Source organism: Etheostoma spectabile, chromosome 9, assembly GCF_008692095.1.
Source record: "Etheostoma spectabile isolate EspeVRDwgs_2016 chromosome 9, UIUC_Espe_1.0, whole genome shotgun sequence".
Taxonomy (NCBI): domain Eukaryota; kingdom Metazoa; phylum Chordata; class Actinopteri; order Perciformes; family Percidae; genus Etheostoma; species Etheostoma spectabile.
The window spans coordinates 25,103,990-25,115,637 of NC_045741.1; the positions used below are offsets into that span (position 1 = coordinate 25,103,990).

Below are 11,648 nucleotides of genomic sequence, written 5' to 3' on the forward strand. Positions count from 1 at the left end.
GTCTCCAGACCTAAACCCAATAGAGAATCTTTGGCGGGAGCTCAAACTCCGTGTTTCTCAGCGACAGCCCAGAAACCTGACTGGTCTAGAGAAGATCTGTGTGGAAGAGTGGGCAAAAATCTCTTCTGCAGGGTGTCAAACCTGGTGAAGAACTACAGGAAACGTTTGACCTTTGTAATTGCAAACAAAGGCTACTGTACCAAATACTAACATTGATTTTCTCAGGTTCAAATACTTATTTGCAGCTGTATCATACAAATAAATATTTCAAAAATCATATATTGTGATTTCTGGATGTTTTTTTTAAAGATTATGTCTCTCACAGTGGACATGCACCTATGATGACCCCTCCATGATTTCTAAGTGGAAGAACTTGCAAAATAGCAGGGTGTTAAAATACTTATTTTCCTCACTGTGTGTATATATACTGTGTATATTGATATATATATTTAAAATGCACAGGTATTGGAGGCAACTCTAATCTTAGAAACAATCAACAAGTGCATAGATATCATGAAAAGTTCAGCTGGAGAGCACAGGCAAGGCTTTCAAAATGCATTATACACACACAAAGTCAAACAGCAGCAACTTGTTTGACTCCTGCTGAGTGCTATGGAGCCTTTGCTGAGAAGTTTCCGCAGCGTTCTAGACAAACCCTTAAGTATAGTCCCATAAATTGCATTGGCATATTTGTGCATTCATAAGTCCCCTGGTCTGGACTGAGTCACACTAGCTGTCACAGTGGAGACAGTACGTTCTTACTGTGTAAAACAGAGTCGTATTCGTAGGGCTGGGACAAGAAGTGAGGTAAGGTCAGGATCATGGCGCTGACAGCCATCAGTAGTCCCCCGATTCCAATAACGCGAGGGCGGTGGACCCGATTTCCAAAGTAGCTGATGAACACTATCAGCACACTGTTACTGATCTAAGAGACGGACACAAACACATGCTTTAAAGAGGAGCCAGAGGGAGCATTTTCTCTCTGTAGGACACTCTCTTTTCAAATTTAGTGCATTAAATTGCAGGTGTCACAGTTTTCAAACATTACTGATCATACTCTCATACCAAATATGGAAGTGGCCAGGGTGGCACACACTGTAATCTAACACAACCCAGGCACATTCAAAATTAATGCAGGGGCAGTAAAAATGTAAAGCTGCATTAACTGATGGTTTAGCCACTTGGCGGCAGTGGAAAGCTGTAAAAATGATGTTCCCATACAACAAAACTGCAGTTTTAATTGCGGTTTGAGGGAAATGGATTTTTCCAGTCCGTGGTTAACATTGTGAAGTGAAACAAACTACTAGGTAAAGTCTAGAAAAAGATCATGTTAGGGACAAAATGAGTTAACTTAAGAATGTTACGTACGTAACAAAGGTTAAGACAGAAACTGCAGAGATCACTTAGAACAGCCCCTTTTCCATTACAGATCTAGTGTTAATATTACAGCTCTAAATAACCACTTTAAAAAACAAAACTAAAATCTTTTGATCAGTGTTTTTTCATTAAAAAACACAATCATATCAGATCATGTAAATCACATTAGAACTCAGCCAAATTTTGAGAGGATCCGAGCTGCAAAAGAATTCAAAAGCCCAAAGGTATCAAATGTGAACTTGGTGATTTAATTAGTGACCCTTGGTCATGCATACTTGAAAACATGAAAACATGAAAACAACTGGAAAAGATTTAACTGTGTGATGGATTTAAATCCCTTGAGCATAAAACAATCCCAATAAGCACGTACAGTACATTTGATCATTTCCTTGACCCCACGGATCTGTAATAAAACTGTTCCAAAATACTTGAGTCTGGCTTGAATTCAGGAAGTGTTCTTTTGACTTGTTGCTTGTTCTCCAGATCCTCCTCTGTCATCTGTACCCTTGAAATAAAGCTATGAGGACTTCAGGCTGGTTGAGGGTATGTTATTGTTGGCTCTTACCTCGTGGAGAGAGGAAATGGTTCCTGAGGAGTAGCTGCTGAGGCCGTAGCGTCTCTCGATTGTGCTGATGGTGCTCTTGAAGTAGGAGCTGTACAGCAGCTGAGAGAACTGCAGGAGGCCGTGGCACAGGACAAACAGCTAGGACACACAGACACACAGACAGACGGACACACAGGCAAATAAATGTCACCAAATTCAACTTTTTAGACACTGACCAAATTGTCTCTGAATTATTGCCCCATCATTAGGTACCCAATTTCAATATGTGATGTCTTGGAAAAGTACCATAGGACATTACACAACCTTCGTTAGCCACACGCCAACAAGATGTCAAGTTCACCTATGGAGCGGATACTTAAAGAATCAAACAAGGGAAACAGCTGCTTCGCTAACACACAGGGCACATGTTACAAGGACCGAGGCATCAGGCCGGGACTCGCTCACGTCTGAAAGACGTGACACAATATTCTTAAGGCTACAACTTACATATCGTCACCTTCCTAAAATAATCGCCTAAGTCATTTTTTGACAAAAAGTATTTTCTTGCCTAAATCATCTCCTCATGGTGCTGGCCACCTCTGGTAACATTTCCTACATTCTCAGTTGAACAGGTCATGTGATTCTACGCCTTTAGTATAACTGCCTAAGTCAAAATATGTTCAGTATTTGGTTCAGTTTTTTGTGTTTTCTGAAAAACGTGAAAAAATGACTTAGGCGATTATTTTGGGAAGGTGACGATATGTTAGATGGATAAATGACTGAATAAGGTGTAAAATGAGGCGATATGTATGTACAGTATATAAATCATTAAAACCGATAGCTTAATAACAAGCAGCATTTTAATGTTGTAACTGGTCACTTCAAAAACTGTTAGGTAATCTCTACCAATGCATCATATTCAAATCTCATTATATATTATTATTATAATTATTATATTAGATTAGAATATGCAGCCTTCACCTTAAAGCCTTAAAAGCCAGTTTATATGTTAAGCAGAGTTGTATAGTAAAGTCAAAAAATGTTTTTGGAATAAATTGCATATTTAAAGGAATAGCTTGACATTTTGAGCGGAGAATCCCACTCTCATACTCTATGTGCACTAAATGCGAAGCTGCAGCCAGGAGACGGCCAGCGTAGCTTAGCACGACACGCTCAGTCCAAAGATAGCAAAAACTTTTTTTAACTGTTTGTTAATCTGTATAAAAATGGTAAAGTGTAAAAATGACACCTAGCATGCCGGACTATATCTCGGCTGTCAGCAGTTGCCAGGCAACCAGTGGACCCTCCAAGACGTCACACACATATCGACTACTTTATAAAGTACTGAGTTTTGATAAAAATGTTCACAATACAACAAATAGTGTCTTATGGGAAAGCAATTATTCATCTGGTATTCTCTCCAAATGCTCCAAAAAAAGCCAATGTTTATATATATATATATATATATATATATATATATATATATAGTGGAAAGTTATCTAGAAGACCCCCCCACACATCTTTGCTTGGAGGGTCATGAAGCCCAAATGACGCTGAGATTACGAGTGAATTTGCTATGAAAACAGGGATGAAGCCAAGCTTTCAGATTGTTTGCCGGCTGCTAGCTCGGCTCAGGGACAATAGATGATTGCTTCTATTAAAGCTTGGCTTTATGAGTTATTACCACACACAATTTATGCTTTTACACTCCACTATTTTTATGCAGATTGACACAAACATTAGGTTTCAGAGACAAGTCTCTGGCTCCCTGACTATTTGGCTTTTAGCCTCTGGGGCCACACACAAAACACATAATCCATCAAAGTGGAACATTTCTCCATTAGCATGAAAATCAACTGAAACTGTTGCTCCCAATTATTATTAATGATCAAATACAGCAGGTCCATTTTTCTTGATGAAGGAACATTGCCCAGTGTTGGAACTTGGACCAGAGTATTAGAACATGTAGAAACAGAGACGCTACACCGTGTCCCACTGTGAAGACGCAGGATTTATTATTCATCCACACTGTTGATACAAGTGATTTATGCCTATTTGATGTTCACAAGCAGGGAAGCGGTGGTGCAGATTTGAGTCCTCTGTGGATTATGAACATATTTATCATTTTGAACAATCTCAGCTCCTTCTCTCTGGACGCCATTGTCCCAGCCTTCAACCCCGCTGGGAGGGGAAGAATTGAGGGAAGTTTATACTTGAATTTGAAAGCTTTTATTTCAGGGACACGTGTTGTAGCTATGACACTGGATATAAATGGGTCTTTTTGCTAAAAAAAATGCCTGGTCAAAAATATGAAATAAAAAGGAAAAGCTATGAAGTCTCCCAGGATACACACAGAATCACCTCCCTTCATTGTGAAACAAACATAAAAGGTTTTGCTGCTCTGCTCTTTGGGAAATATGCTTATTCTTATTATTGCAATCTCCCCACTGGGAATCAATAAACAATATAAATTATAAAATTAATTATAAATTATTCCCTTTTTTGCAAAGAATTAGATAAGAAGATTAAAAGCACTTTCCTGCCTGTCTACTAAATATAAGGTTACAGCAAGTAGACGGTTAGCTTAGCCTAAACAGCTAGCTTGGCTATGTGAGAAGGTACAAGCACCTCTAGAGCTAAGCAGGACTCACAGCTAAAGTGTAAAAATGACAGGTTATGGTTTTATGTGGGCCAAGTTATTTCTTGGCTGGAAGCAGTGACTTCCTGAAGTCTTGTTGCCTGGCACGTACAACCATAACTTGTTGTTTTTACACTTCAGTTGTATGGATTAAACAACCAAGATATCATGTGTTCATAAGAGGCTTTTAGGAAGTGATGGTAGTGGATTTATAGAGCCAGGTTAGCGTTTCCCCTTTTTATGTCGGAGCCTAAAAGGGTGTTCAGACCAAGCAGCAACCCTCCGGGCCTGAGAAGTGAAGCCTTAAACTTTGGCATTCTATCTCATTACCAGCAGGGGGCGTCTCAACTAGCTCCAAAAACAGTGTGATTCATAAAGGGCCTGCGGGGAAATGACCCCACTTCTCACGGGATTTATCCTCAGCAAACATTTTCATGACGAGTTCATGCTCTCAATCGCTTGTTTCAGGTCTTCTTCAGTACAGCAGGATGCTCATTTTGTAAACGATGGTACCACTTATTTTAAAATGGAGGACAAAGCAAGGAATACTTTAGGGGCGTGGCTACAGGCTGACCTGCCAATCAGGACAGAGGCTTAGCAATGCTAACCATGGCGCTGTGGACATTTAAATAGCTGTAAACTTGTATTTGAATGTTGTCATGGTTTCATCTGAGACTTTGACCCTCTCACTGTGAGTTTTCACTTCATCAAAGTTAATTAGAACATTTTGGTTGCCTGAAAATGGTTTTAGGTGTTATGTGTTTAGTGTACGTTAGTACCTTGCCAGCCAAAGCTTTAAATACTTGCAACTTTTCCTGTAGAGTTCAGCTAAGCACAGCGTCATTGGAAATATACACAACATTGCTTCAGCTGAGTCATCTTCCCCAGATTCGCCCTCTTGTCCACATTTGGTCACTTCTGGCTCAAGAATACCAAGATGGCGACAGCCAAAATGCAAACAACCCAATTAGTGACATCACTGATGCTAGGTCCATTGTTGTTCCAGTCAAAGGCTCACACTGTCGTGGAGGCCTATCAGCATCGCAACTCTCCTGACGTCACAGAGAATAAAACATATCGGCACTGTCAGCGGCTCCCTAGGCTCTACGACTCAACGCCAGTACTGTCCAGAGACACGCCCAATCAGGGGAGGGCTTGGCCAAAAGGGAGAAAATATGCTAAGTTCTGGAAATCTGAGTTTGTTACTGTCCCAGCGATTGATTGTGCTACACTACAAACCAAGTTAGCACTAACGTTAAAATAACGTAAATATGGGTGAATATTCTGGAGTTGCAGGATACTCAAAAAAAGAAAAACACCAGCATTTGGTCTCATACCAAATATGACAACGGTATCAATCTTCTTATGTAACTTGTGAATATTTATTCCCCACAATGCTTAGCCATGACCAAACGTGCTCAGTGACCTGAAGCTTTCCAACATTTCTTGTTCCACTGATCAGGATGTAAACATGAAGCAGAAACTCGGCTCAGCTGTTTGCATCCATATCTAAGCAGAATGATGGGGAAACCTGTGTGTAGCCCATCAAAGTTGGTACAACACAGACAGAATGTCCTGATCAAAGCAAAGAGAGCAACGCGCTGCGCAGAGATTAATATGACTGCTCTTGTTGAGACTCTTGTTGCAGACTCTAGACAAGATTTCTAGCGTTACAGTTTGACGCAATTTCAAAGATTGTCCTCTGCTTCCACTTGTCAGCGCTGGGGGAATGACTTGCAAACATTGATGAAATATTACCTGCTGCTTGGCTTTTATTCCAAACTACTCCCATTATGTCAACATGCGCTCATTTAGCTTTGACCTTCACGCACATTCATACTGAGCGGGAGAGAATTACGGGGGGGGGGCTTTACTATGAAGATTCCAAATAATAAACAGAAGAAGATCTGCAGTAAGTGGACCCACCACAGTCTGTATGACAATGCTTAAGGTAAACACTGAAGGGAATGTAGAAGCTGCTTTAGTGTTCTCCTCCAAACTTACAGAATATGTTCATTTATGTATATGTATATAGAATATGTATTGGTAGTAGAATATGTAAGGTGTATTAGTCAGTAGATATAGTATATGTATTAGTCAGTATATATATAGTATATGTATTAGTAGTAGAATATGTAAGGTGTATCAGTCATGCTTCTATCACACAACCCAACACCAATGAAGAAGACATGTACTCTCTGGCTGAGTTCTGCAGTAAACTGCAGTATTCCTCCAGCCCTGGAACTACCTGCTTCTCTCCCATCCTCCAGTGAAGTGCTGGAATATATTTCTCCCATAAGTTCCTTTAATGTTTTGAATATTGGAGAAAACTTTGAACTGGATACTTTGCAAGACTCCCCAATGTATAAAGTGACGGAAAGCTGTGAAGCAGCAATGAGTCTACGGACTGAACATTAACTCCTGTGATAATTGATTGCTATTTTTATTATGTTTAATGCCAAACACCTGGTTGGAGACCCTCACATGGTTTTCTTACATTTCTGTGAATTGAATGGTTTTTTTTAGTCAGACAAAAGGTTTGTAATTTCACCGTGAGCTCAACATATTGACAGGCATTTTTCAGTAATTTCTGATGTTTTACAGATCACAAATTAAGATTAAACATCATGACAATAAGTAGCAGATTGTATTATAGTGAAAACAATGGTTTGTTGCAGCCTTTTCACTGACTTGGCATTAACATTAAAACATCCCCCGTGTTTGGTTTTGATGTAACAGTAATAGTAAGAAGTAACGCGACACAAGACAGAAACTTGTTTTGGTGAGATGAAGCTCTGCAGCATGTGCTCCCGTTTTTAATTGAGTCTTTTTGTTACTTCAGAATTATTATCTGTGTGTGGTTATGCAATCATCTAGAAATAGGCCTACATCTAGCTCAAACGGTTACATAAAGCATGAGGGACCAAGGGGTGCAGGTTCAGCATGGAGACGGGTGCGCGCCTACCTTTACGCTGTGGAACACCTTTGTCTTTGCTTCCTTCATGTCTTTGGAGGGAAGTATGTCCATTAGCTGAGCTCGTGTCCTGCCGCGTTCCACGGAGCTCTCAGCCGAACAGCTTTGTGTCAGAGGTTGTCTTTGCCCCCCCGGTGATGTCACTGGACTCAGCCCACAGCTCCACGCGTAAATGTTTTCAAAGTTGTGAATTGAGAAATGGAGTCTCGCGCAGTTTGACTGAGTCACGCGCGAGCCTGTGCAACACTCACCTGCAAGAGCGTGACCTAAGCCTTAATCATGAAAGGAAAAATGACTACACTGCAATTATTTATTCATACACACACACACACACACACACACACGTCTAGTTCCGCCTTGCTTTGTCCTGGGGGGGGGGGGTACTTCACTGGTTCTGACCCTAATGAGACACTAACCTCCTGCTAATGATGTCAGAGCTGATCAAGGCCTATTGTTTCTATAATATTAGGCCTACTATTAATATTTCAGGACAGTGGGTGAGTTGTTTTTATTTTATAAATGTGTACTAGGTGAAATACAACGCTAATCTTTTAGAATACTGCTGAAGGCTAGGCTAAAGCTGTTTTAATGTATAGAAGGCTAGCACAGCCCAGGTTATCAAACATCTTTAAATCTTGATATCTTTATATCGTGTTTGAATGTATTGGTACAGTCCAACACTGGAATCATGCAAAGGGACCTTTCTTTCCAGTGGAAACATTGTGATGTGTCTGTGCAGTTACCAATAGCAACAAAAGCCGTCAAGCTGAGGAAGTATATATGTAAATAATAAGTCACAGACTCTTATGCTTCTTGCATTTTTTTGGTCATTTATGAAATGATCAGAGATTGTGTTGTACGGTCAGCATTTCCTTTAACAAGACTCTGTGTCTGTGTTTCCACTAAATTATCATATGTGTAATAATGATGCAGCTTGATTATGATGATGATAATATTGCTGTTATGAGACATACAGATACATTATAAAGCATTATACCAACTCTTAAAATACACTGCAACTGTTTTCATGTAATATTACAATGTTTAGGGTTTGACAGAAAGTGTTGCCGATGAATAAGCACCCCCTTCAATTCATGACAAGCTCATTGCTCAAAGAAATGCGTTTCTAAGCAACACAGATATGAGAGTAGATTTTTGTTAGGACAATATTTAGATTTACAAGTGTATGTTCAAATAGTGACTAGATGAAAATGTACTTAAATTCAAGGAAAACTGAATGCCAATAACAACACAGATCCAAAGGTCAGTGGCACTAGGCTGAACCAGGCTTGAAGCTCTAAAGGAGGACATCCGTCTCGTTGTATGAACAGGACAGGGGCCGGTCCCTGAAGCAGCTTTACAGAGGAAACATCCAGAAAACTCAAACCTGGTGATTTACTGGCTTTACTTAGAAAACTTGTCCAGATAACTGAGTCGCCCCGCAGTATTGTGACACAGCAGTCTGGTAACTTACTCAACATGTCTGGCGGCTGCGTTGCATTATGTCTTTTGTGACTGCTGCTGAAAACTGAGACAAGCTCGTTGACTGTGACGAACGGACGATGACTGATTCAAGCATCTCAATGTGACTTCACATCACTGATGTTTAGCTGGTTATTCAAAGAAACAAGAAGACACTTTCAACACTTTCACCAGAAACAACAAAACTAAAACTGAGGCGTGGAATGCAAGTGAAATGGAGAAACACCATAAAACATCATGCAGTTAAATAGTATGTAAGCGAATAAATGTTGCAATAACACTCACTCATCAGGCTGATATTTATGCCCACAAAGAGGAAAATAATAGTGTTGCTGGTCTTAATTAAAAAAGAAAGAAGAAGAAGCTATTTTTATCACTAATTAAAAGTGTCTTTACAGCAGCTACAAAGACTTCTGAACTGGTTGAGAAACAGTCTCAATGTAATCTCTGCTACTCCAAGTGATCTCCATAAGGAAATGAGACCATCAGCAAGAAGATTGGTTATATAATTATTCTTAATGCCTCGGGTCAGATTCCCCTCCAAATCAGACCAAACCATCTCGGCATGCAGCCCGGAAGAGCATGTTGACAAAGTTTCAGTAGTGCGTTAACCAGTTCAAAGAAAGCAGGGGGAAATTTTTCTTTAGAGAATTTCATTTTGACATTATATTTTGTGTACATACACGCTAAGAGACAAAGATGGGAACTGAGCAAAATAAAAATAAAAGCTAAAAGCGAAAAACCAAAGTCAACTCTGGTTGGTCATTCAACAGACGGAGAAAATACTGGATTGGCCTTCTTCCTCCATGATGGTATGTAATATGTACAAACCCTAATTCTGATGATGTGTACAATGTAAATATAAACAGAAGACAATGATTAGCAAATCCTTTTCCTGTTACGCTCTTTGTTGCCCTGCTATGTCCTGCTACGCTCTGCCGGGCTCTGATACAATCTTCTATGCCTTGTAATGCTGTGCAGCGCCCTGCTATGAAATGAACTCTTTTATACAGACCTTAGTGGTCCCCTAATACTGTATCTGAAGTCTCTTTATATAGCCCTTAGTGGTCCCCTAATACTGTACTGAAGTCTCTTTATATAGACCTTAGTGGTCCTAATACTGTATCTGAAGTCTCTTTATATAGACCTTAGTGGTCCCCTAATACTGTATCTGAAGTCTCTTATATATGACCTAGTGGTCCCCTAATACTGTATCTAGTCTCTTTATATAGACCTTAGTGGTCCCTAATACTGTATCTGAAGTCTCTTTATATAGCCCTTAGTGGTCCCTAATACTGTATCTGAAGTCTCTTTTATATAGACCTTAGTGGTCCCTAATACTGTATCTGAAGTCTCTTATATATACCTTAGTGGTCCCCTAATACTGTATCTGAAGTCTCTTTTATAAGACCTTAGGGGTCCCCTAATCCGTATCTGAAGTCTCTTTATATAGACCTTAGTGGTCCCTAATACTGTATCTGAAGTCTCTTATATAGACCTTAGTGGTCCCTAATACTGTATCGAAGTCTCTTTATTAGACCTTAGTGGTCCCCTAATCCTGTACTGAGTCCCTTTTATATAGACCTTAGTGGTCCCCTAATACTGTACTGAAGTCTAGACCTTAGTGGTCCCTAATACTGTATCTGAATCTCTTTATATAGACCTTAGTGGCCCTAATACTGTATCTGAAGTCTCTTTATATAGACCTTAGTGTTCCCCTTATACTGTATCTGAAGTCTCTTTATATAGACCTTAGTGGTCCCTAATACTGTATCTGAAGTCTCTTTATATAGACCTTAGTGGTCCCTAATACTGTATCTGAAGTCTCTTTTATATAGACCTTAGTGGTCCCTAATACTGTATCTGAAGTCTTTTTCTATAATTAGTGTCCCTAATCTGTCAGTCTCTTCCCAAATCCAGCCTGGGTGCAGAATTCCAGCCTCTAGAGCCAGTCCACGATGAGCTTTCCTTTGTACGTGCCACTTCGAATCTGTAGCGTTGAGGAGGGGGGTGGGGGGGCAAGGTGGAGGCTGGTTGTGTGTGTCCTTGACCAACTGCCAATTTGCTCGTTTGAAAGCCATGATGTCTCTCTCTCATGGGGGGGACAAATTCTCTGGGCGGGCAGAGCAGAGAAAGGGGAGGTAATCTTGCTCCCTTTGACCAGAGGTGGGTAGAGTAGCCAAAAATTGTACTTAAGTATATTTACTTCAGAATAATATGAGTCCAGTAAAAGTAAAAAGTAATCATCCAAACAATTACTTGAGTAAGTACGGAGTACCTGTTGAGTCGAACGTCTGATTAATTTTTTAACGCAAGCATTCAATCAGACAGACTAAAATACATAATGATGTAGAATACCAAAGAGGTAAAAAGAAAAGTAACAAGCTCATTGTAGCCTGATGTAGCGAAGTAAGAGTACAGTTTCTTCTTCACTAATCTACTCAAGTACAAGTAAAAAATACTGTATAGTGATTAAAACTACTCCTACAAGTATAATATTTTCAAAAACTTACTCAAGTTACTGTAATGGAGTAATTGTAACTTGTTACTACCCAACTTGTTACTGTTTTTTGGGGCATTATCAGTGTTTATTTTTATTGGACAGCTTAAGACTTGAAAGGGGGGGGGGGGGG

The 11,648-nt window shown here is 39.9% G+C and overlaps 1 protein-coding gene across 2 annotated transcripts in view; it reads right to left on the reverse strand.

Moving 5' to 3' along the window:
* Positions 1-11,648, reverse strand: part of slco2a1 (solute carrier organic anion transporter family, member 2A1) — a 29,821-nt gene that overhangs the window by 11,183 nt on the left and 6,990 nt on the right. The window contains exons 1-3 of one of the 2 annotated variants that reach the window (XM_032526309.1): positions 7,525-7,878; positions 1,943-2,080; positions 763-925 (exon numbers count right to left, since the gene is read on the reverse strand). In XM_032526309.1, the coding sequence (XP_032382200.1) occupies positions 763-925; positions 1,943-2,080; positions 7,525-7,587 (364 nt within the window). In that variant the 5' untranslated portion in view covers positions 7,588-7,878. Of the gene's footprint in view, positions 1-762; positions 926-1,942; positions 2,081-7,524; positions 7,879-11,648 lie in introns of those variants that run through there. The other variant, XM_032526310.1, reaches the window with a different exon arrangement.